The 23,683-nt window shown below is 54.4% G+C and overlaps 7 protein-coding genes across 7 annotated transcripts, besides 3 other annotated features; 5 read left to right on the forward strand and 2 right to left on the reverse strand.

The window, feature by feature from the left end:
* Nucleotides 1-2,363: part of a sequence feature (repetitive element) that runs on past the window's edge.
* Nucleotides 2,364-2,422: 59 nt separating this feature from the next.
* Nucleotides 2,423-3,022, forward strand: CYME_CMR326C (similar to inner mitochondrial membrane peptidase Imp2p; the record flags this gene model as incomplete). Its single annotated transcript, XM_005538513.1, has 1 exon — nt 2,423-3,022. One exon carries the CDS (start codon nt 2,423-2,425, stop codon nt 3,020-3,022), a length of 600 nt encoding a protein of 199 aa, XP_005538570.1.
* Nucleotides 3,023-6,280: 3,258 nt separating this feature from the next.
* CYME_CMR327C (hypothetical protein) lies at nt 6,281-8,149 on the forward strand (the record flags this gene model as incomplete). Its single annotated transcript, XM_005538514.1, has 1 exon — nt 6,281-8,149. One exon carries the CDS (start codon nt 6,281-6,283, stop codon nt 8,147-8,149), a length of 1,869 nt encoding a protein of 622 aa, XP_005538571.1.
* A 1,112-nt stretch (nt 8,150-9,261) lies between these two features.
* Nucleotides 9,262-10,191, forward strand: CYME_CMR328C (hypothetical protein; the record flags this gene model as incomplete). The annotated part of the gene is made up of 1 exon (XM_005538515.1): nt 9,262-10,191. One exon carries the CDS (start codon nt 9,262-9,264, stop codon nt 10,189-10,191), a length of 930 nt encoding a protein of 309 aa, XP_005538572.1.
* Nucleotides 10,192-12,666: 2,475 nt separating this feature from the next.
* On the reverse strand, nt 12,667-14,367 carry CYME_CMR329C (similar to 67 kDa integral membrane protein; Rft1p; the record flags this gene model as incomplete). Its single annotated transcript, XM_005538516.1, has 1 exon — nt 12,667-14,367. One exon carries the CDS (start codon nt 14,365-14,367, stop codon nt 12,667-12,669), a length of 1,701 nt encoding a protein of 566 aa, XP_005538573.1.
* Nucleotides 14,368-14,921: 554 nt separating this feature from the next.
* On the forward strand, nt 14,922-15,326 carry CYME_CMR330C (hypothetical protein, conserved; the record flags this gene model as incomplete). Its single annotated transcript, XM_005538517.1, has 1 exon — nt 14,922-15,326. The coding sequence occupies one exon, from the start codon at nt 14,922-14,924 to the stop codon at nt 15,324-15,326; it is 405 nt and encodes a 134-aa protein (XP_005538574.1).
* Nucleotides 15,327-16,183: 857 nt separating this feature from the next.
* CYME_CMR331C (26S proteasome non-ATPase regulatory subunit 9) lies at nt 16,184-16,891 on the reverse strand (the record flags this gene model as incomplete). The annotated part of the gene is made up of 1 exon (XM_005538518.1): nt 16,184-16,891. One exon carries the CDS (start codon nt 16,889-16,891, stop codon nt 16,184-16,186), a length of 708 nt encoding a protein of 235 aa, XP_005538575.1.
* An 885-nt stretch (nt 16,892-17,776) lies between these two features.
* Nucleotides 17,777-20,201: a sequence feature (repetitive element).
* Nucleotides 20,202-20,260: 59 nt separating this feature from the next.
* On the forward strand, nt 20,261-20,860 carry CYME_CMR333C (similar to inner mitochondrial membrane peptidase Imp2p; the record flags this gene model as incomplete). The annotated part of the gene is made up of 1 exon (XM_005538519.1): nt 20,261-20,860. The coding sequence occupies one exon, from the start codon at nt 20,261-20,263 to the stop codon at nt 20,858-20,860; it is 600 nt and encodes a 199-aa protein (XP_005538576.1).
* A 1,788-nt stretch (nt 20,861-22,648) lies between these two features.
* Nucleotides 22,649-23,363: a sequence feature (possible transcribed region).
* Nucleotides 23,364-23,683: the final 320 nt, after the last annotated feature.

Consider the following 23,683-nt stretch of genomic DNA (forward strand, 5'->3'; position numbering starts at 1 on the left):
GAGTCAAGAAGAAAAGGAAAAGAAAAAGAAGCGAAATGGAGAGGCCCTACGTCGAAGGCTGCAATAAAGACGACAGTGCGACGAAATCGTAGTAAAACCCTGTCTTCGTAGACATATCAAGGGTCCGCACAAGGAAAAGTCGCAAGACGCCATCAGAATCCATATCGCGTCTTACTCCATGAGTATTATAAAGGCGCCGTTAGGACTAATGCATTTGGAGAAGGATACGTGTCGCAACGTGACGGACATCAAAACAATTGACGTTCTGGAAGAATTTTTCAACAAGACCTTCACCCGCCACCTGATGCTTGGCACCGGGGAAACGTCGAGTGGAAATGAGCGAGCGCATGCCCTCCACGAAAATCACGCCGAATACCGCATCAGCGGTACTCGATCCAGGGGCGACTTGTGTATTGACACCTGCGGGGCAGTCAGGTACTTCACGAACCTAAAGATCCATTTGACCGTGAAACTCGAATGCTTCACGATACGCGTCCTGTTTGCGCTGTACTCGGGCCTCTCGCGCACAGGAATATGGGTCATTATCGATGGCATCACGAATGATCGCCAGCACGAACAGGAGACTGAGCTCGTCGAAGAGAAGATATCACACAGGAGAACGAATGAGGCTTCTGTCATCCGTGCGGCTATGCAAGAGCATCGTGCGGACTTGGTGCTCGCGCATCCAGCAGAAAAGGTATCAGATATGAAAAAAGATGAAGAAAGATGCTGTTCCCGAGCCCTGCGCTATTTTACGCTTTTGGGCCGGGATCTGGAACGCATGGCCGAAAAGCAGCTGAGTCGCGGAAAAATGAAGATTCGGAGGAATGGAAGGCTTTCCTAATGGGTACGCGCCTCAACGTCGTTCCGATATGCAGCGCCAACTCATATTTCGTGGCAGTCTGCTCCAGCGTCCCTCATGGCATCGTGAGGGATATCTGTCCGGAGTTCGATGCAGGCAAGAAGGAGTTCATGGGCCAAAACCGGGAAACTCATTGGAAGAATATCTTCGATTTCAAACGTCTCAATACGGGCAAGAAAGGGTATTCACGGGGACCATCGGAAGCGATGGGGCAGCCATGTGTGTACATTACCGGCGGCTGGGGGCGGATCGTCCTATCGTGCCTTCGGCTTCGCCCTCGCCGAAGCATGAAGAAAAGAAGGAGGCAGATCCTGCGACTCAGGAGGTGCAGGATAACGAGCTTGTCGCTGGCTCGGCGAAGCATGAAGAAAACAACAAGGCGGATCCTGCGACACAGGAGGTGCAGGATAACGAGCTTGTCGCTGGCTCGGCGAAGCATGAAGAAAACAACAAGGCGGATCCTGCGACACAGGAGGTGCAGGATAACGAGCTTGTCGCTGGCTCGGCGAAGCATGAAGAAAACAACAAGGCAGATCCTGCGACTCAGAAAGTGCAGGATAACGAGCTTGTCGTTGGCACCGACCCGGGGAACACAAATATCGTTACCATCGCTGCACCCAAGCGTGCGGAAGATGGTCCTGACGTTAGCTCACGTCAGAAAGACATGCTTCTTTTAAAGTTCTAAACATAGAAATACCATCGAGAATCGGGAATACTGAATACGAGGAAGAAAATCGAGACGTGGAATGCCGCAGTGCAAGAGCATCTGGAAGCTTTGAGCGAGCTGACGAGCCGAGGAGCGGACTTTCAGGCTTCTCGGAAATCCATGAAAGTTCGTGTTGCTCATTGGGAGGCGCTGTGGGATGAGTATCCAAAGCCCCGGTGGGCTCGTCAGCGACTGATCTTGTGCTGTGGGAAACAGGGAGCGTTCGCCAACTTTTTCAATGCGTTCGGCGCCCTCAAAGAGGACGAGAGTCAGAGGCTCGCAATAGCGTATGGAGCAGGGCGCTGGATGACCCAAAAAGGGTGTACACAGCTCCATCGACAAGAGCGTACAAGAAGTGTGCACATCGTTTTGTCACAATACCTATCGATGAGTTCCTAACGTCCTATATGCACCATGAGCTGGGGTGCACACTTCCGAGCGTCGAGACGGAAAAGCGTCAGCGGGGCCCTGAGGATATAGCAAAGTACGGAGCGCTGACAGAGCAGCAAGTAGAAAGTAGGGCGAAAGTTCCTGGGCTACGTGCACTGGTGCGTACAACCAGTGATGGCAAGAAACGTATAGCGTTTGTCAATCGTGACTCGAACGCCGCTATCAATACCAGGAGATGTACGGTGATGGAGACGAGACCCCCGGAGTTGATACGATCCAACTTTACGCGGCAGCCTCTCAAGGTGAACTTACCCAGGGACAAGTTGGAACCAGTAGTAGGTGGCCGGTCCAAAAAGACCGGGAGGCGTCTGCACGTCAGCGTACCGACATCCACACTATCGGCGTCGTGTATATGCGTCGGTATACCTGTTTGGTCTGTGGTAGCTGAGAAGCATGGCCCGTGGATGCCTTTTTCGAGTCGTTTCTTTCGGCAGCTGGTTCGCGGTGTCAGCTATGTGCCGGTCGTGTACGTTGTCCACGATCTTGTCGGTACGATTGTTCCCGTGAGGGGTGCGTCTATGCAACCAACCCTGAACCCAGGTGCGGCTGCAGGGGAGCTACCTCCCGGACAAGTTAGCGGCAGTCAGGATGTCGTGTTGGTTAGCCGGCTTCTCCGCGCTGTTTGGAACGTAAGGCGTGGGGATATCGTCGTTTTGCGGTCTCCCGACGCGGGACCGCAGAAGCGACTCGTGAAAAGGGTGGCCGCTCTAGAGGGGGATCGCGTTTACAACCACCGCACTGGGAAGTTTGTGGAGGTTCCACCTGGCCACTGCTGGCTCGTAGGTGACAACCGTACGGTGTCCCGTGACTCGGCTAGCCACTACGGGCCGGTTCCGCTGGGACTCCTCGAAGGACGCGCAGTGGCGGTTATCTGGCCACCACGTCGCTGGCAGGTGCTCGCGACGTCACCAAGCACAGGTTTGTGGCTCGACACTCGGAACAGCGAGGGAGACCAACTGCCAGCCAAGAAGCAAGTGCTGGCCAAGTCGGCAACTACGAAGTGAATGGCTGTACGTCCGGATGGTGAGCAGAGAACGGCGCTATGGAGCAGCACCCATTTCAGAATACCATACAACGGATCCGCTCAGCGAACTCGGGCGTAGACGCTCAAGTCTGGACCGCTTCGCATTGTCATCTACAAGAGGTTTTGTGGGCGTTTTCTTCGAGTACGTCCTTTTCCTCGCTCTTGTCTCCGGTATTGTATACGTCGAACGATGCATGTTGTCTTGTTGGGTTGCCAGTAACCGAGGCATGTCGACGGCAGCGGTAGAGTCGCGGTATCGCCTCTTCGGGCAGTTGTGGACGCGTTTCATGCCCAGGCAAAAGTTGCCATCGATGGGTCCTCTGTATGTGTATGCAACGTCGGTGCTGCGTTTGCAGCGGTGACAAACTTGGGTGTGTTCCGGCGTTCCCATGCGTCCCCAACGTACGTTCTCCCTCTCGGAAGGGCGCTTTGTGGTACCTGTACGCCAGCTCCATCACCCACCATATGGTATCGACGGGTGCAGAGGGCTTGCCCCGAGATCGTCCTCCGTTTCGGCGCCTGGTGCCGTAAACTGCGATGACGGGCTCGTTCTGGTCGATCGCCTCGGCGAGCACCAGACGCGCTGCAAACACAAGTGCAAACGCCTCCTCTCGATGACTCAACATGCGCTGGCTTGCGCGCTCTTCGCTCCCTGAGTACGCTTTTGGCGAAACATGGCGATGATCGTGACGAGCATCGCGTTGCCGTACCTACTCGTGGGCATTGTGTGTCCACGTGCTTCACTTGTGTGCGAGCGTGCAGTCACGGCTTCTGGGACTCGCTGCTGCTTCCGTCGCTTGCTTGCTGGACGGACGTTTTTCGCGTTCATTATCTTCCGCTGATACGAAGAGTACAGGCGCGCTGGCAGAATGCACGGCTGCTGGTCCAAGTCAAGTATGCGGGCACAAAACCCGAGCAGCCATAGCTTCGCCTGTTGCCACCAGGGGTATTGGGTCTCTGTTTGGGTAAAAGAGGAGCGCAGGTGCAGGGGTCCGCACTGCATGCTCCAGGCTGGTGCAGAGTGCATTGGAGAGCATCCTCGCGAGGCGATGCATTTGTACGGGTCGTTGCTCGTCTGCGTAGTAGCTCGTCTGTGCTGTATAGGTCGTTGCTTGTCTGCGTAGTAGCTCGTCTGGGCTGTACGGGTCGTTGCTTGTCTGCGTAGTTGCTCGTCTGGGCTGCACGGGTCGTTGCTCGTCTGCGTAGTAGCTCGTCTGGGCTGTACGGGTCGTTGCTGGTCTGCGCAGTAGCTCGTCTGGGCTGTACGGGTCGTTGCTGGTCTGCGCAGTAGCTCGTCTGGGCTGTATAGGTCATTGCTCCTCTTCGTAGTAGCTCGTCTGGGCTGTACGGGTCGTTGCTCGTCTGCATAGTAGCTCGTCTGGGCAGGGGTGCTTTTCAGCTCTGACGGTGTCATGAATCGTATGGGAGGTTCGCTGTTGTCCTTGTTGATAATGGCGATATTGGCCGATACGCTTACGCAGTCGGTCTCGACGAAAGACGCAACCTCTCCTGGTCGTATTGCGAAGCTGGTATTCCCGCAGTTTTTCCTTCCCGCTTGCATCTATTGCTTGCGAGGCATGGTGTCGCCACTGCCGAGCGGTGTTTCCTCGATGACCGTGAAGAAAAGCGGATTCGACTTGAGCACCGAATCGATTATTTGACGTGACAAATCCAGTCGACTTTCGGAACGGGCCTGCGAACAAGGCATCAAGGGGTGACGTCGAGGCTGTCTGCTCGTCAACCCAACAGAGCGCATTGCTGCGTCCACGAGTTGCCCTGAATCGGAAAGATCGAAAACTTGAAGCATGTGAGATTCGGGTATGCCACACATAAGGAGAGAAGAAGCGAAGCAGCTTGCAAATATGAGTTGGATATCGATTTCTGTTTTTTTACGGACCCGTGTTCGGGGGTATCGCGAATCATTCTGACTCCGATGAAGGAACGCATTCCAGCGGTAAATCGTTCAAGGTAACGCTCCGAAAACACGACCAAGAATCCTAAAACTACGCGTGAACCCGTATGCCCATAGTGCTGCACTTGGAATCTTGATGCCGCAGATCCAGAGAAAAACGTTTGGATGTATCGCAAGCTAGGAAGAGCGCAAGCAGCTCAAAACTCCATGATAACGTAATACGGTTCTAGAGACCTGCTCTGGGGCCGCGCTCCCATCCGCAGAGGCAGCGCACGAAAGCAACAGCACTAGCCAAAAAAATGAGCTCGAACGGGTTCACATATCGGCATACATTGCATTACCGATTTCGCATGGCGTGGAACTGGGGAGAGAGCATCCCAATATGGAAACGTACTCAGCCGGGCACGCGTCTGCATCCGCAGCATATGCGCAGGTCCCGTGAAAGGACCACCTGCGGCGCCGTGCGGCCCGCGCTGCACCAGGCCAGCTTCTCTGACAGCCTAAACAGCGCCAATGCTCCCGTGACCTGGACTACGCTCAAGGTCTAGCTCCGCAGCAAACGACGTACCTGCTGTCGCTCGCCGCCCTGAACTAAACGCACGCACGCGTACGCGTCCTCGAGTTGGGCGCTTCACGAAAGCGACCCGAGCAGCCGCAGGCTGCAAAACGTGCTCCCTTGTTGCCTAGCGCTTTCTCACGAGAATAACCTCGAACCGGTACGCCTTCGAAGCAAAGAAAAGCGCCTGCGAGCTCGACCTCGTATGCAGCCTATAAACGAGGCTCCTGGGGTGCTCGTTATCGAGCTTCAGTGCACGCATCGATACAGCCCCCGCCACGTTTCCCACCGAACAAAGCACCGTGATCTCTGTTGCATCGTCATGCACCAGTCACGTATCAACCTCTGCGAAAAGCAAGCTCGATGCATACAACCAACAACAACCGTACGCATCAGCAAGCAAGCATCGAAGCAGATGGCAACAAACAGTGCCCTTGGCGCGTGCTGCTGCCTCCTTCGGGAGATTGTTTTCGGACAACGCAGCAGCGATCGCGCGCGCGCGCCTCGAAGGCCATCAGCTGCAATTCGACGCTGCCTCGAAAGTGTGCGTTCGATCCGCACTACGGCGGCGCGAGCTGTCACGACTCCGGTGACCCCCAGCGAACAGTTCGCATCGAGATAGAAGTCGAAGTTTGCAACGTGGCAGTGCCAGCTTGCGCTATAGCATGGCCCCGGAGGAGGCGCCAGTCCAATGCTTCCAAAGCAATTTGTGTTTGGACTTGTTCTAGCTCGAACAACATCTGTAATCCGATTGTATCTCATTGAAAGCCATGAACATGAGGCTGCTCTATCTGGCCGCTATTGTAGTGGTCCTGGCGGCGACGCTGCTGCAAAGTGCGGCCGCCATGGACTACTATCAGAAGGATATGAAACAGAAGAAGCAGTGCTACACAGTCGAGAAGTGTGTGAAGCAGGAGCGCAAATGTATCCAATATGAGAAGGTTTGCACGCAGCCGCAGAAGAAGTGCATCCAGCACGAACTTATCTGTGTGCAGCAAGAGAACCAGTGCAAGCAGTACGAGCCCGAATACCAGAATGTTAAAGTCTGTGTTGCGTACGAGAAAGAATGCGTGCAATGGAACTATAAGGATGAGTGCCAGCAGGAGTACGTCCAACAGAACAATTACTTCTGGGGCATGAGATGGTCCAATGAGAAGAAGAAGGAGCCTGTCAAGAAACAGTGCAAGAAAGTTCAGAACGGCTGCGCACAGTGGCAGGAGAACAAGAACAAGTGCGCACAGTATGGCGAACAACAACAGAAGATCGGACAAAAGTGCTCCGACTATGTCCAGGTGTGCACGAAGACGAAACCCGGGAAATGCATCCAGTATCAGGAGACCTGCAACAACTATCAGCAGCAGTGTGCACAATGGGCTAACGTGTGCCAGCAGTACAAGAAGGAGATCGTCTGTCCTGAACCCAAGAAGGAGCCGCAGAAGAAAGTTAAGCAAGAGCAGTACGTGAAGAAGGACAACTACGTGTGGCGAATGTACGATCAAAAGAAAAAGTATGATCAGAAAAACGTAGAGCAGCAACAGAAGAATGAATGGTTCCAGCAGCAGAATGAGAAGAAGCAGTACTATTGGCAGCCACAGAAGACCCAGTACTACAAGAAGAATGATTACAAGAAGAATGTTTACAACGACCAGAAACAGTACTACTGGGAGCCACAGAAGACCCAGTACTACAAGAAGAATGATTACAAGAAGAATGTTTACAACGACCAGAAACAGTACTACTGGGAGCCGCAGAAGACCCAGTACTACAAGAAGAATGACTACAAGAAGAATGTTTACAACGATCAGAAGCAGTACTACTGGGAGCCGCAGAAGACCCAGTACTACAAGAAGAATGACTACTACCAAAAGAAGGACAACTACGTGTGGCGAATGTACGATCAAAAGAAAAAGTATGATCAGAAAAACGTAGAGCAGCAACAGAAGAATGAATGGTTCCAGCAGCAGAATGAGAAGAAGCAGTACTATTGGCAGCCACAGAAGACCCAGTACTACAAGAAGAATGATTACAAGCAGAATGTTTACAACGACCAGAAACAGTACTACTGGGAGCCGCAGAAGACCCAGTACTACAAGAAGAATGACTACAAGAAGAATGTTTACAACGACCAGAAACAGTACTACTGGGAGCCGCAGAAGACCCAGTACTACAAGAAGAATGACTACAAGAAGAATGTTTACAACGATCAGAAGCAGTACTACTGGGAGCCGCAGAAGACCCAGTACTACAAGAAGAATGACTACTACCAAAAGAAGGACAACTACGTGTGGCGAATGTACGATCAAAAGAAAAAGTATGATCAGAAAAACGTAGAGCAGCAACAGAAGAATGAATGGTTCCAGCAGCAGAATGAGAAGAAGCAGTACTATTGGCAGCCACAGAAGACCCAGTACTACAAGAAGAATGACTACAAGAAGAACGTTTACAACGACCAGAAACAGTACTACTGGGAGCCGCAGAAGACCCAGTACTACAAGAAAAATGACTACAAGAAGAATGTTTACAACGACCAGAAACAGTACTACTGGGAGCCGCAGAAGACCCAGTACTACAAGAAGAATTACAATCTATACGGAAAGAAAGAAAATCCATACGTTCCGCAGTATTACTACTGGGAGTGAAAATCAGCAGGGAGCCACCGAACATCTGGGAGCGTCTGAAACGGTGGGGGCACGGGAAAGTTTACGGATTGGCGATTGCGCCGCTACGTACAGGTTAGACTCTTGCCAGTAAACCGATAGAGTACACCAGAATGCAGTTTGCGCTTATGGCGGGTACCTCGATCGTGTCAGGTGAGTTGCAAGGCATAGGCGCCGTGGTCTATATCGACACAGCATGCATGCTGTGTCTCTGCGAAGATCACCGGATCCGGCGGACGTTGCGGGCACCATAACTTAAACCACGACGGCAACATGTTACCGATATGAACTGTCATCGGTGCCAGCCCGTGACCCCCCAATAGCAGCCGCATTCAAAACAGTTCCTCATTGCAGCGACCGTGCCGCACGCATTACAAGCACCGTCAGTGATCGTATATGCCTGCTCACGAACCCGTCGATGACTAGATTTTTTTCTACTTTCCATATACCTAACGAAACTCCTGCTCACTAGTGTGAGGCATACCTCATCGGCCCACGCGTGCGACGCCGCGAACGCTCCCCGTGTGCTACAAACATCGCGGGGTTTTGCGCCTGCCCTGTACACACGCCGGGTACGGTCGGAATGGTGCACAGCAGAGGGCAGCAGCGTCGCGGCCAGCGCCGGCGCGTAACGCGGGAGATCATTCGACGTGAGCTCCGCAACCCCCCGATACCTGATCCCCTGCCGCACGCTGCAATGCACATCGGCTCGTCAGCGCGCGGCAGGGCACGCTTGCGTCAACGCGGCGTCGGACACGTGTCCTTCATCGATCGGCGGCGGTCTGCGACGTGTACGCACCGCGGTCGATACGCGCGCAAACAGATTTTGCAGGCATGGGACACGACGCCGACGCCGTCGTCGAAGGGAAACGCGTTCCTGACCATTCGTCGACTTTGCCGGGAAACATGCGATGCCGCATTCGGAGCATGCACTGCTGCCGGTGACGTGTCCCATGCACGCCGACGGCATGGCACGGCGACATCAAGGATGCAGCCTCTCCGAGCGTGCGACATTGGTGTTGAAGGCGTAGCATTCGAGTAGCGAGCGGTATTCATTCACGCGTAGAGCAATACAACTGCAACCTTAGGAAAAAATGATCAAGAAAACTGTTTTGTGTTTTGCAGTAGCGCTGGTGCTTTGCATCGTAGCACCGATGAAGGGTGCGCAGGCCTGGTACAACACCGTAGCACAGCAGGAGCAGTGCTATCAGAAGCAGGTGTGCACTCAGTATGACAACCAGTGCACAGGATATAGCAACGTATGTTTGCAGTGGGGCGAGCAGTGCAAGCAATACGAGCAGGTGTGCACAAGCTGGGAAACCAAGTGCCTTGCCTATGAGGATGTTTACAAGACCACTCAGGTCTGCGCCCAGTACGCCCAGACGTGCGCACAGTGGAACTACAAGGAGGACTGCCAACAGGTCAAGCAGGAGCAGAAGCAATACTATACTGCCGTGGAGACGCCAGTTGCAAAACAGGACTACAAGAAGAAGCAAGACTATGTCAAGAAGCAGGAGGATCAGCAGAAGAAGGACCAGTACATCTGGGGCCAAAACGGCTGGCGCTGGTACAACCAGGAGCAGCAGCAGAAGCAGCAGGTTCAGGTGAAGAAGGTCATCGAGACTCCGATCGCCACCCAGACCTGCAAGAAGGTGCAAGCTGGATGTGCTCGCTGGCAGCAGGACACCTCCAAGTGCGAGCAGTGGACTACAAACAAACAGAAGATCGGCGTTCGGTGCGCAAACAGCGCTCAGGTATGCTCCAACTACACACAGGGCAAGTGCGCTCAGAGCGAGCAGGTCTGCCTGAGTTATGGCCAGAAATGCACGGGCTACCAGCAAGTGTGCAAGTCGTACGGCTGGCAATGGGTCTGCCAGCAGGTTCAGGCCACTGAACAGTACCAGCAGAAGCAGGTTTACGGCCAGAAGGAAGTATACGGCCAGCAACAGAAGCAAAAGTACCAGAAGGACCAAAAGCAGTACCAGGATCAGCAGAACTACTGGCAGAAGCAGTACATGTGGTGAAAAACGCTGCTCTAGAAGCTGCTGGCGGTTTTCATTGCTCGAAATGAAGTGAACAAGGAATGTGGGTCAAGGTTTGGCGAATCCGAACCAGGGAAGAGGGCGGTGCTCTGCGAAGCGGAACAGCAATAGAAATGGAGCGACGGCGTGAGAGAGACAAGCCATTGAGTCATATGCTCAACCGGGTATAGACACATTCATTAAGTAAAGGAACGTTGGGATTCTGCACCCTGCATTCGCACACGACGCCAAAGGAGTAGCGCTCACGGACGCCTGCGCCCGCAGGTGAACATGCACTGGGATACTTGATGTGACGTGCCGGCTGTCGGGCAAGAAGCTCTACGCCAATATACCGCCACAGAATCGGGTGCGCGTTTACGTCAGACTTTATCATTGGTGTAGGTTAGAGATTTTAATGAGTTGTATCCGCGCGACCAGGATTCAGTGCGAAAAAATCACTCAAACACTAGCCTCCGCCTTCGTTCGAAGAACGTCAGCCTTTCGGCGAATGCTGCCCTGTGTTCTCTGGGAATGCTACACGTGCACCGTAATGGGTTCCGTGTCCCAGACACATCAATGGCAGCATACTATGAAACAGGTCCATTGAGCTAACACGCACGTACACGCCAAAGGTCTGCTTCGTACCCATTGTCATCAACATCGGCCTATGCGGGCTTGTACTGCGAACGTTTCGATTTCCCCGCCCGTATCTCCCGCTTTCAAAACGCCTGTCTCCGCTGTCCATCTAGAATCGTTGTCAGCAGCCGAACGACTTCTGCGGCAGCGTTAAAGTCCCGAATCAGCCACTTGCAGCGATTGTCAACACGTTTCATGCAGAGGCGGAAGTTGCGGTATACGCTTCGCTTGTAATTGTCGCCGTATTTGAGCGCAGCCTCGGTGCGCCATTCGCAGTGGCGACAGGTGATTGTGGTCAAATGTTGTCGCATGTACACGAAATCTACTCGTCACTCGAGCGCCGCCCAGTGACGCGTGAGCGCTTGCGTCACCGCTTGGTGCATGAACTTGATGGGCACAAAAGGATGCATTCGATGCCGGCCTCGGTTTCCGCGCCCGGGAGCGTACCCTAGGACGACGGGCCTGTTCTAGGTGATCCCCCGACGAGAGCTCTGTGCGCTGCATGCGTCCATGCGAGATGTCTCGTTCGATCACGGATTTGTGGAGCGCGATGTTGTCCATGACGAAACAAGTACCCGAGGAAATATCTCCGCATGAGAACGAGTCGAGAACTTTCGATTGGATCACGCTCGTGTCATGCGAAGAACACCGCATGCTTCACTGGAAATGATTTCTATGATGATGCAAGCCTGAGTTAAAGGCGCTTTTTGCATGCAAACAAAAGGGACGCGAGCCTCCGGGTGCTGATCACGTGACAGGTATCGTGTTGTTGTCGAATGCCCTTTCGTCAATGACCGCACATATCGGACGATTCCTCTTTCGAACGAAATCCTTTATTTTACAGGACACCTGCATTGATATATCGGCATGGGGTTGTGCACAGGTCGTCAAGCAACGACATCGAGCTTTATTTACTCGCCAATCCGGTGGCACGAATCGCATCGCCTGCGAGTCGTCATGAAAAAATCCGAATATTTCAAGAAAGCGTGATTTGGGCATGCTCCACGAAAAGAACGGACACCAATCGAGTCCTATACCTATGAACTGGATAAAGTAATCGGCGATTTTACGAGCGCTTGTTCGAAGGCTTCGCTAATCATCCTCAGTCCAGTCACGTAAAGTACGCCAGCGGCAAAGCGTCCAAGCAGCCTATCCAAATCCACGACCGAGCATCCTAAAACTACGCCCTGTTCCATAAACCTCGATTGCTGCTCTCTGAATATCGAGCATATCCAGCTACACCAAGTCTGAAACAAAATATAAAAGCAGGTATCATGCAAGCAGTCCGGGGTTCCATTTTCATTTGACGCGCGCGTCACGCCTCTGCCCACGTCCGATACTGCCATTTCGGACACGCTGACCCGCACCCGCCGCTAGTCCGTCGACATGAACCACGATCCTCTACATCTCGCGTACGGTATCCTGCTTGGTGACGCTCGACAGACCCATACCCCAATGTCTGTTTCTCCGACGCGGATAGCTCTTTGCGATCACGCGTGCGCGCGCTCTGCCTTCGAAATGCCGCTCGCGCTGGACAGCACGGCACCTGCCAGCACGTACGCCAGACGCATGTGTATGCGTGCCGCCACAAGATCGCCAGCACGCAAACGCAGCAGTGACACGCATCGACACGAGATCGGCATCCGAGCTGCGGATCCGTGCGCAACACGTGTCCGCGCGAATGTCGCCAGCGCCTGGATGCAACGATCGCCGCAATGCGCCGCTCGACACGGAAGCACGCCCCAGCGCTTCTTTACCGAAGAGCGAAGCCTTGTTCGATGTCCGTGGCGTCAAACAGGTGCGGAGGACAGCAGCGATGTGCACGCAACGCCGTGCTCTTGTCTAGTCGAGCGCAACCTTTGCCAAGGACGCACGTGTCTGCGTCTTGGCTCGGGACCCGATCAGGACGCGCCTCAAAGCGTCTCGATGCGAACTCAGTACCGCCCAAATCCAGAGCATCGACATGAGAAGCGTCCAGAGGCTCAACGAACCCGAAGGGATCCATGTCCTGGCACCGACCAGCGTCCGAGATACCAGGAGATGGGCGGTGCTCGCCCATATGGTCGTAGCGAGCAGCACCTTGCCACTGGGCCATGGCGCACACGATGCTCGTGTCGTATCCCGGCCATCGGCGTGATGCAGGGCGATTCGGACCATAGCGGTGGCGAGTGCAGCTCGCACTAGTAAGGTGATAGCATTGTTTGCAATCAAAAGCAGCGGATCTCCAGTGTGGATGGCAGCCCAGCGCACGCCGGCGACAAAGCCGATGGAAACCACGGCATTGCACACGGTATGCGTTAGGAGCATACCCGATGAGAGTAGCGGTAAAACTGCTGTAGTGAGCAATGCGTCTGTCGTTCCAAACAGTGCTGCGGCAACGAGTGAGCGTAGATGCCAGGCCAGGAGCCTCGCGACCGGCGCTCCATGAATCGCTGCTGTTCGCAGCCATCGTTTTCCGTAGACAATCTCCAAAAACAGCGGAACGTAGACAGGGCCGACCACCGAAAGTAGAATCGCCAGGAGAATCGCACAAAGCCGTGCGTCTTGCGCGAAACGATATGCCTCGACGAGCTGAGCTGGATCATTCTCGCTGGCGGTGCGGGCTGCCAGGACGCAGACGCTCTCCTCCAGCGGAAAAAAGAAGAGCCGCAGCACCATCGACGCCAAATTTCCAGTTATCTTATAAGCTCCAATCTGCTCTGCTGTGAGGCGCGTGGAGAAAGCCAAAAACACGTTCTCTGCATCGGACGCCAAAAACTTGAGCGCAGCATGGAACGACGCATGTAGCCATAGCCGTCGGCTGTCCGTATCCCGCCTCTGATCCGCTTGGCGTCGTCTCTTTCGCGACCCGAGACGCCTCTGAAAACTTAGCCAGGAATGCGCCAGCACAACTACCCGGACGAAACTCTGTGCAAACCACCCCAATGCAGCGCCCAGTGCATCATCGCCAGTCACATAGGCAATCGATACCGCAGATAGATGCTGCGCAAGCGCCGCAAGGCCGTCCGCTCGTGCACGCCCTGCGAGTGCCCCAGCGTCGCCGTGCAACAAACACTGTACATGGAGCCATTCGCCTATGGATGCCTCTAACAGGGCTCCGGCTCCGACGAATGCGTACGCCATGTCCACGGGTCCGGAGCTGATTTTCGCTGAAGCTCTCTTCCGAAACGCAGCATCATTGCCAACAAAGACGATGACACACCAGAAGATATTCATCCAAAACCAGAAGCGTCGTTGAGCGAACTCGGGGCGCTGCAACACGACGCGCCGTACTACCTCCCGGGCAGGCCAGAGTGCAACTGCGACCGACAAGCCCAGGTACACGTCCGAGAACGCTATCGCAGCTGGCCCAAACCGGCGCGCTAAAAGCGTACGCAGTGCAAAGCTGATCACTTTGCTCAACAGGGACCAGAGGATCGTGGACCTCACGTTCGCGCTAGCCGTCTCTATGGCGACCTGGGAACCGCTCATCCGGTCAGCGCTCGCGTGCCGTCTCGAGCGCTGCAACGGCTTCGGCTCTCCAGTCGTTCCCGCTTTTTCCATGGAGTACTCGCGGAAGTGGTCCTAGCGGCGACGGAAACAACGCGCGAACGATAATTCTTTCGTCTTGTCGCACTTGACGCAACAAGCTCGCTACAACCCCGCTCACGCAGTGCAAGAGACCGCTGCAGCCCGCTGCGGAACGACTCGAGAGGCTGCCAAGCCGGTGCAAAACGTCCGACCTCCAAAGCGTTCCGCCAGTGCGGAGCATCCGTTACGTTGGGTGCCTCTTCTACAGCGCAACCGGCAGAGAGACGGCTACGATGGAGGCTCCAGTGCACGTACCGCGCAACGAGGAGTGTTCCACTTTACAACGGCAGCAAGCTGCAGGATACAACACGAGAATCACAGACTGTTGCTTATGGAGCTTCAAGCGTACCGATTGTACTGGACGCTGGCCTGAATCCGCGGAGGTATTCGTGTGGGATCCGGATGCGCAACGTCGTGAATCGTTTTTCTGTGCAGACGTCCTTGCTGAGGAACAACTGGACGTATCTACTTTCATACGTAGTGTGTCTGTATAGTCGGTACACCTCGCTCGCTGGCGTCGAAACGGTATGCAGCAGTGCGAACTTGACCACGTTGCACTGAACGCCACAGACGTTGATCGACTCTTAAAGTTTTACGCTGGGCTTTTCGGCTGGTGCACTGAACGAGTGGACGAGTGGCGCGAGGGCAAGGTGCCTTTCCCGTCGCTGCGCGTGAACGCCCGCACGATCATTGACCTGTTCCCGTCTTCAGAATCAATGACGCTGAAACAGAGCTCCGACACGCATCTGAACCACTTTTGCATAGCTGTAGATCTTTCGACTTTCCGTGCTGTACAAAGCAAAGCGCAAGAACTGGGTGCTGAGGCGGCCGGCGGGCCGCGGCAACTCTGGGGAGCCCGTGGTATGGCAGTTTCCCAGTATTACAAGGATCCCGAAGGCAACTTGTTCGAAGTTCGTTGCTATGAAGCATAAGCTTTGGAAAGCGGGTTATGAAAGGTCACTCGCGCGGCGGCATACCGTTTCCGGGCGAGCGAAGCGCACGTCGGCAGCGCGCGACAGCCTAGCACGCTGCACAGCGCCGAGCGCGTGCCTGGAAGAGCGTCCACTGCGCTCGGGCGTCGCTACCCAGCAATAACGTCGTAGAGGAGGCCAGCACGTGCTGCATAGTGACCGGAGCCCGTTTCCAGCAATTCTTTGCGCGAATCGCAGCCCATGATTCATCGACTGGAGGTAGGCTTGCGTCAGCGGTCTTCCCGTTCGCAGGCGAAACTGCACTGAGCTGCTCGTTCACCTCGAACGGTCGCGTTTGGCAAGCACGGTACAATGCAGAATATTGAGGGGGACCGGTCCCGCATCCGTAAAGTGCTCACATCGATCAGCGTGCGGAACGATATTTACATCCAATTTCACGCGATACATATCGACCACCATCATGGTTTGGCTTCTGATGCCTCCAGACCAAATCCCGTGTTCAGAGGATCGCGCTTCTTTCGACGCATGCTGGTGCACTCGCCCGAGGACAGCGGGAACAGCAAACGCATGTCGCCGCAGTGCATATACACTGGATGGACGACCACTCGCTTTCGAGCAGTCGACGCTCGCGAGTATTCAGCAAACGTCTTCATCATGACGATGTCGCAGTTCCTAGGAATACGCTGTGACACAGCGGCCGGTGTCGCGTTGGTGGCATCCCGCTCCCTTGTTGTCGCTCGTGCGTCCGCATGTGCACCGATGGACGCACCAGTGGGCGTCAACGCATTCGGGGTACCAACTGCGTAGCGACGTCACCGAAAACTTGCGAGTAGCCGAACCTTTGCTTGACGCATAGCCTAATATCGCTCAAAACGAGCACCAAGTAGACCAGCACCTGCCCATGGAGTCGGTACGACAACAATATCGTGCGTGGTAATCGAGCAGTCAGCTTCTGAAGTGCGCAAACCCCTCACAATCGAAAACACCACAGGTTGAGCGCGATGCTCGGACACCGTCACCGCAAGCGTCTCCCAGTCAGTACAGGAGGCGACGCGTACAACTAGGTCGCCTTCTTGGAGGCCTCCCTGGGCCGCTGGTGACCCAGCCTCTACCTGCACCACCTTTGCGAACGGTCTCAGGTTCGACTGACCCAGACTCGTCCCAGTCCATTCTGAGCGTTGTGCTGGCTGGTTGTCTCCGGGGCGGTGTTCCCGGCTCGAGGCAGTCCGCACTGCTGGTGCGCTCTCAACAACTCGTGACACAGACGCGGTAGACCGTGCGGTTTGCGCGTGTGTTGGCCCGCTCGTCAGCACCTCCGGAAGCAGCCTTTCAATTTCTCTCATTATCAGACGATAATCGGTTTGCAGGCACACGAGACGTTGACGATACTGGCGGATCTGGTACACATCGCAGTCCGAACGGGGGAAGCCGTCCTCGTCAACGAGTGGACCTCGCACCCCGGCAGGCGTGACTTCTAGACAGGATACCAAGCGTTCAATCTCACGCTCGATTTCTTCTTTCTGTAAAGCTAGCGCTCGTAGGCGCTGTACGCTGTCGGAGGTCATTTTTTCGACGTCTCAGACAGGCGAACGACGGCGCGTAGCTCCAGGCGTTGCCCGGGAACCTTTACGGACGAGGTCGTTTACGACGCTCAAAAGGTCCAAAGATCACAATCCGAAAAAAACATCGGAACTTGGTCTGAAAGAAATCTGAATAGAGCGCTGACGCTCTATCCGACTTTTGATTAACAATAGCAACAACAACCGACCTCACGACATTGTCAAAGTCGAAACTGTCGAGCAACGGAACGCACGAAAACCGCACAACTCATCACAGTACCTCATTCCGGCGTCTGTGCAGCATTCATAACAAGCATAGGGGATCAACGTATATTCGTACTCGATACACTACTATGCCTAGTTTGTTTACCATCAGTAAACCTAACGAAACTCCTACTGAGTAGAGAGATGCATACCTCACCCGCACAAGCGTAACACCCTACGATGGCTACGCTTTCGACAGAAGCATCGCGAGGTATCTTGCCAGGCCCCAACATCCCCATGTATGTCAGGGCGGTACTGCGATAGGCTGTAGTCTCGGCACCAGGGAAATATCCTATCGCAGGGGATTATTCCGTGTGAGTTTCCGATTTACGATACCTGATTTCCGCTGCAGAGCGATGCGTGCTGGTGAGAACACGCATGCGCCAATGCGGCATCGGACACGTGTCTCCTTTATGGATCGGTGTGAGCACTGCGGTCGGGCAGCGCTTCACGGGACCTGGCAGGCATGAGATACGACGCGCATGCCGCCGCCGTTGAAGAGAAACTTGATCTTGATTTCCAGCGTATAGCCGAAATGTAAGAGTTGTATTTTCGTTAACTTCATAGCCAAGCACAGTTTTTCAGTTCATTTGTGTTTCACACCTCAACTAAAAAATTCGATTGATATTTCGCAGTATATAACGGAGGCTTTCGAATAGCGTGCTTTTTCGAAAAAGACGCTAAAAAAGGAAAGTTATGGGAAAGCGAGTCGACGAGCCTTGAGGCCCAGTGTCGCCGGCTGCCTGAAAAACAAAAAACAGTGCCGAGTCAAGAAGAAAAGAAAAGAAAAAGAAGCAAAAGGGAGAGGCCCTACGTCGAAGGCTGCAATAAAGACGACAGTGCGACGAAATCGTAGTAAAACCCTGTCTTCGTAGACATATCAAGGGTCCGCACAAGGAAAAGTCGCAAGACGCCATCAGAATCCATATCGCGTCTTACTCCATGAGTATTATAAAGGCGTCGTTAGGACTAATGCATTTGGAGAAGGATACGTGTCGCAACGTGACGGACATCAAAACAATTGACGTTCTGGAAGAATTTTTCAACAAGACCTTCACCCGCCACCTGATGCTTGGCACCGGGGAAACGTCGAGTGGAAGTGAGCGAGCGCATGCCCTCCACGAAAATCACGCCGAATACCGCTTCAGCGGTACTCGATACAGGGGCGACTTGTGTATTGACACCTGCGGGGCGGTCAGGTACTTCACGAACCTGAAGATCCATTTGACCGTGAAACTCGAATGCTTCACGATACGCGTCCTGTTTGCGCTGTACTCGGGCCTCTCGCGCACAGGAATATGGGTCATTATCGATGGCATCACGAATGATCGCCAGCACGAACAGGAGACTGAGCTCGTCGAAGAGAAGATATCACACAGGAGAACGAATGAGGCTTCTGTCATCCGTGCGGCTATGCAAGAGCATCGTGCGGACTTGGTGCTCGCGCATCCAGCAGAAAAGGTATCAGATATGAAAAAAGATGAAGAAAGATGCTGTTCCCGAGCCCTGCGCTATTTTATGTTTTTGGGCCGGGATCTGGAACGCATGGCCGAAAAGCAGCTGAGTCGCGGAAAAATGAAGATTCGGAGAAATGGAAGGCTTTCCTAATGGGTACGCGCTTCAACGTCGTTCCGATATGCAGCATCAACTCACATTTCGTGGCAGTCTGCTCCAGCGTCCCTCATGGCATCATGAGGGATATCTGTCAGGAGTTCGATGCAGGCAAGAAGGAGTTCATGGGCCAAAACCGGGAAACTCATTGGAAGAATATCTTCGATTTCAAACGTCTCAATACGGGCAAGAAAGGGTATTCACGGGGACCATCGGAAGCGATGGGGCAGCCATGTGTGTCCACTACCGGCGGCTGAGGGCGGATCGACCTATCGTGCCTTCGGCTTCGCCCTCGCCGAAGCATGAAGAAAAGAAGGAGGCAGATCCTGCGACACAGGAGGTGCAGGATAACGAGCTTGTCGTTGGCTCGGCGAAGCATGAAGAAAACAACAAGGTAGATCCTGCGACTCAGAAAGTGCAGGATAACGAGCTTGTCGTTGGCTCGGCGAAGCATGAAGAAAACAACAAGGCAGATCCTGCGACACAGGAGGTGCAGGATAACGAGCTTGTCGTTGGCACCGACCCGGGGAACACAAATATCGTTACCATCGCTGTACCCAAGCGTGCGGAAGATGGTCCTGACGTTAGCTCACGTCAGAAAGACATGCTTCTTTTAAAGTTCTAAACATAGAAATACCATCGAGAATCGGGAATACTGAATACGAGGAAGAAAATCGAGACGTGGAATGCCGGAGTGCAAGAGCATCTGGAAGCTTTGAGCGAGCTGACGAGCCGAGGAGCGGACTTTCAGGCTTTTCGGAAATCCATGAAAGTTCGTGTTGCTCATTGGGAGGCGCTGTGGGAGGAGTATCCAAAGCCCCGGTGGGCTCGTCAGCGACTGATCTTGTGTTGTGGGAAATAGGGAGCGTTCGCCAACTTTTTCAATGCGTTCGGCGCCCTCAAAGAGGACGAGAGTCAGAGGCTCGCAATAGCGTATGGAGCAGGGCGCTGGATGACCCAAAAAGGGTGTACACAGCTCCATCGACAAGAGCGTACAAGAAGTGTGCACATCGTTTTGTCACAATACCTATAGATGAGTTCCTAACGTCCTATATGCACCATGAGCTGGGGTGCACACTTCCGAGCGTCGAGACGGAAAAGCGTCAGCGGGGCCCTGAGGATATAGCAAAGTACGGAGCGCTGACAGAGCAGCAAGTAGAAAGTAGGGCGAAAGTTCCTGGGCTACGTGCACTGGTGCGTACAACCAGTGATGGCAAGAAACGTATAGCGTTTGTCAATCGTGACTCGAACGCCGCTATCAATACCAGGAGATGTACGGTGATGGAGACGAGACCCCCGGAGTTGATACGATCCAACTTTACGGGGCAGCCTCTCAAGGTGGACTTACCCAGGGACAAGTTGGAACCAGTAGTAGGTGGCCGGTCCAAAAAGACCGGGAGGCGTCTGCACGTCAGCGTACCGACATCCACACTATCGGCGTCGTGTATATGCGTCGGTATACCTGTTTTGTCTGTGGTAGCTGAGAAGCATGGCCCGTGGATGACTTTTTCGAGTCGTTTCTTTCGGCAGCTGATTCGCGGTGTCAGCTATGTGCCGGTCGTGTACGTTGTCCACGATCTTGTCGGTACGATTGTTCCCGTGAGGGGTGCGTCTATGCAACCAACCCTGAACCCAGGTGCGGCTGCAGGGGAGCTACCTCCCGGACAAGTTAGCGGCAGTCAGGATGTCGTGTTGGTTAGCCGGCTTCTCCGCGCTGTTTGGAACGTAAGGCGTGGGGATATCGTCGTTTTGCGGTCTCCCGACGCGGGACCGCAGAAGCGACTCGTGAAAAGGGTGGCCGCTCTAGAGGGGGATCGCGTTTACAACCACCGCACTGGGAAGTTTGTGGAGGTTCCACCTGGCCACTGCTGGCTCGTAGGTGACAACCGTACGGTGTCCCGTGACTCGGCTAGCCACTACGGGCCGGTTCCGCTGGGACTCCTCGAAGGACGCGCAGTGGCGGTTATCTGGCCACCACGTCGCTGGCAGGTGCTCGCGACGTCACCAAGCACAGGTTTGTGGCTCGACACTCGGAACAGCGAGGGAGACCAACTGCCAGCCAAGAAGCAAGTGCTGGCCAAGTCGGCAACTACGAAGTGAATGGCTGAACGTCCGGATGGTGAGCAGAGAACGGCGCTATGGAGCAGCACCCATTTCAGAATACCATACAACGGATCCGCTCAGCGAACTCGGGCGTAGACGCTCAAGTCTGGACCGCTTCGCATTGTCATCTACAAGAGGTTTTGTGGGCGTTTTCTTCGAGTACGTCCTTTTCCTCGCTCTTGTCTCCGGTATTGTATACGTCGAACGATGCATGTTTTCTTGTTGGGTTGCCAGTAACCGAGGCATGTCGACGGCAGCGGTAGAGTCGCGGTATCGCCTCTTCGGGCAGTTGTGGACGCATTTCATGCCCAGGCAAAAGTTGCCATCGATGGGTCCTCTGTATTTGTATGCAACGTCGGTGCTCCGTTTGCAGCGGTGACAAACTTGGGCGTGTTCTGGCGTTCCCATGCGTCCCCAACGTACGTTCTCCCTCTCGGAAGGGCGCTTTGTGGTACCTGTACGCCAGCTCCATCACCCACCATATGGTATCGACGGGTGCAGAGGGCTTGCCCCGAGATCGTCCTCCGTTTCGGCGCCTGGTGCCGTAAACTGCGATGACGGGCTCGTTCTGGTCGATCGCCTCGGCGAGCACCAGACGCGCTGCAAACACAAGTGCAAACGCCTCCTCTCGATGACTCAACATGCGCTGGCTTGCGCGCTCTTCGCTCCCTGAGTACGCTTTTGGCGAAACATGGCGATGATCGTGACGCGCATCGCGTTGCCGTACCTACTCGTGGGCATTGTGTGTCCACGTGCTTCACTTGTATGCGAGCGTGCAGTCACGGCTTCTGGGACTCGCTGCTGCTTCCGTCGCTTGCTCGCTGGACGGACGTTTTTCGCGTTCATTATCTTCCGCTGATACGAAGAGTACAGGCGCGCTAGCAGAATGCACGGCTGCTGGTCCAAGTCAAGTATGCGGGCACAAAACCCGAGCAGCCATAGCTTCGCCTGTTGCCACCAGGGGTATTGGGTCTCTGTTTGGGTAAAAGAGGAGCGCAGGTGCAGGGGTCCGCACTGCATGCTCCAGGCTGGTGCAGAGTGCATTGGAGAGCATCCTCGCGAGGCGATGCATTTGTACGGGTCGTTGCTCGTCTGCGTAGTAGCTCGTCTGCATAGTAGCTCGTCTGGGCTGTACGGGTCGTTGCTGGTCTGCGCAGTAGCTCGTCTGGGCTGTATAGGTCATTGCTCCTCTTCGTAGTAGCTCGTCTGGGCTGTACGGGTCGTTGCTCGTCTGCATAGTAGCTCGTCTGGGCTGTTCGGGTCGTTGCTGGTCTGCGCAGTAGCTCGTCTGGGCAGGGGTGCGTTTCAGCTCTGACGGTGTCATGAATCGTATGGGAGGTTCGCTGTTGTCCTTGTTGATAATGGCGATATTGGCCGATACGCTTACGCAGTCGGTCTCGACGAAAGACGCAACCTCTCCTGGTCGTATTGCGAAGCTGGTATTCCCGCAGTTTTTCCTTCCCGCTTGCATCTATTGCTTGCGAGGCATGGTGTTGCCACTGCCGAGCGGTGTTTCCTCGATGACCGTGAAGAAAAGCGGATTCGACTTGAGCACCGAATCGATTATTTGACGTGACAAATCCAGTCGACTTTCGGAACGGGCCTGCGAACAAGGCATCAAGGGGTGACGTCGAGGCTGTCTGCTCGTCAACCCAACAGAGCGCATTGCTGCGTCCACGAGTTGCCCTGAATCGGAAAGATCGAAAACTTGAAGCATGTGAGATTCGGGTATGCCACACATAAGGAGAGAAGAAGCGAAGCAGCTTGCAAATATGAGTTGGATATCGATTTCTGTTTTTTTACGGACCCGTGTTCGGGGGTATCGCGAATCATTCTGACTCCGATGAAAGAACGCATTCCAGCGGTAAATCGTTCAAGGTAACGCTCCGAAAACACGACCAAGAATCCTAAAACTACGCGTGAACCCGTATGCCCATAGTGCTGCACTTGGAATCTTGATGCCGCAGATCCAGAGAAAAACGTTTGGATGTATCGCAAGCTAGGAAGAGCGCAAGCAGCTCAAAACTCCATGATAACGTAATACGGTTCTAGAGACCTGCTCTGGGGCCGCGCTCCCATCCGCAGAGGCAGCGCACGAAAGCAAAAGCACAGGACGACTGCACCAGACACCAGCGAGACCGCGGCTCACGACCCGCTCGACAGACACCTGCGTTTGCTCCTTCATCGCACCGCTGCTTGCACTGCCTCAGACTCGTTCATAACCCAGCATACAAAAGCGTAGAGCGAGATTGTATCCCCCTTCACCGGCTGATCTGACAGGTGTCTTGCGCTGTTGCTGCTGTTGCTGCTGTTGCCGGTTCTGCAGGCCTCAACTCAAGCGCTCTGAAGTGCAGCAAGCGCATCGCCGGTTCCCCAGCACGTCTGCATGCGCTTTACAGGCAACGGAAAGCCAGCGCGTGCGAGAGACGCTCGTATCCCGCCAACGCACTTGCCACGACTTTAACTCGACCAGGAGGCACAAACCTTCCTGCCCAGCCGAACCGAAGGTTGAACACGCTCTCGTAGCAGCGACGAATAACCGTCTGCGACAATCTTCAGGGACAAGAGGTCAGTCTCATACGAGTGCCTGACCAGAAAACCGTTATTCCCAGGTACCTAAACCCGAGCGTCTATCCCAGGTCACTAGAGCTGCACCTAGCGCCAGCACAGTGCACTCGGAGACGCAGCACTTACTCCAAAGTCGTAGCTTTCTCAAGTCGATATCGAACAGTGCTGGAACCGGTTCCCGGCATACTTGCGTCCATTCACGCTAGACTCTATGTGCAGTTCGAACAAGTGCCTACAAAACCTTGTGCAGTT

Source organism: Cyanidioschyzon merolae, chromosome 18 (assembly GCF_000091205.1).
Source record: "Cyanidioschyzon merolae strain 10D DNA, chromosome 18, complete genome".
In the NCBI taxonomy this organism is placed as follows: Eukaryota; Rhodophyta; class Bangiophyceae; order Cyanidiales; family Cyanidiaceae; genus Cyanidioschyzon; species Cyanidioschyzon merolae.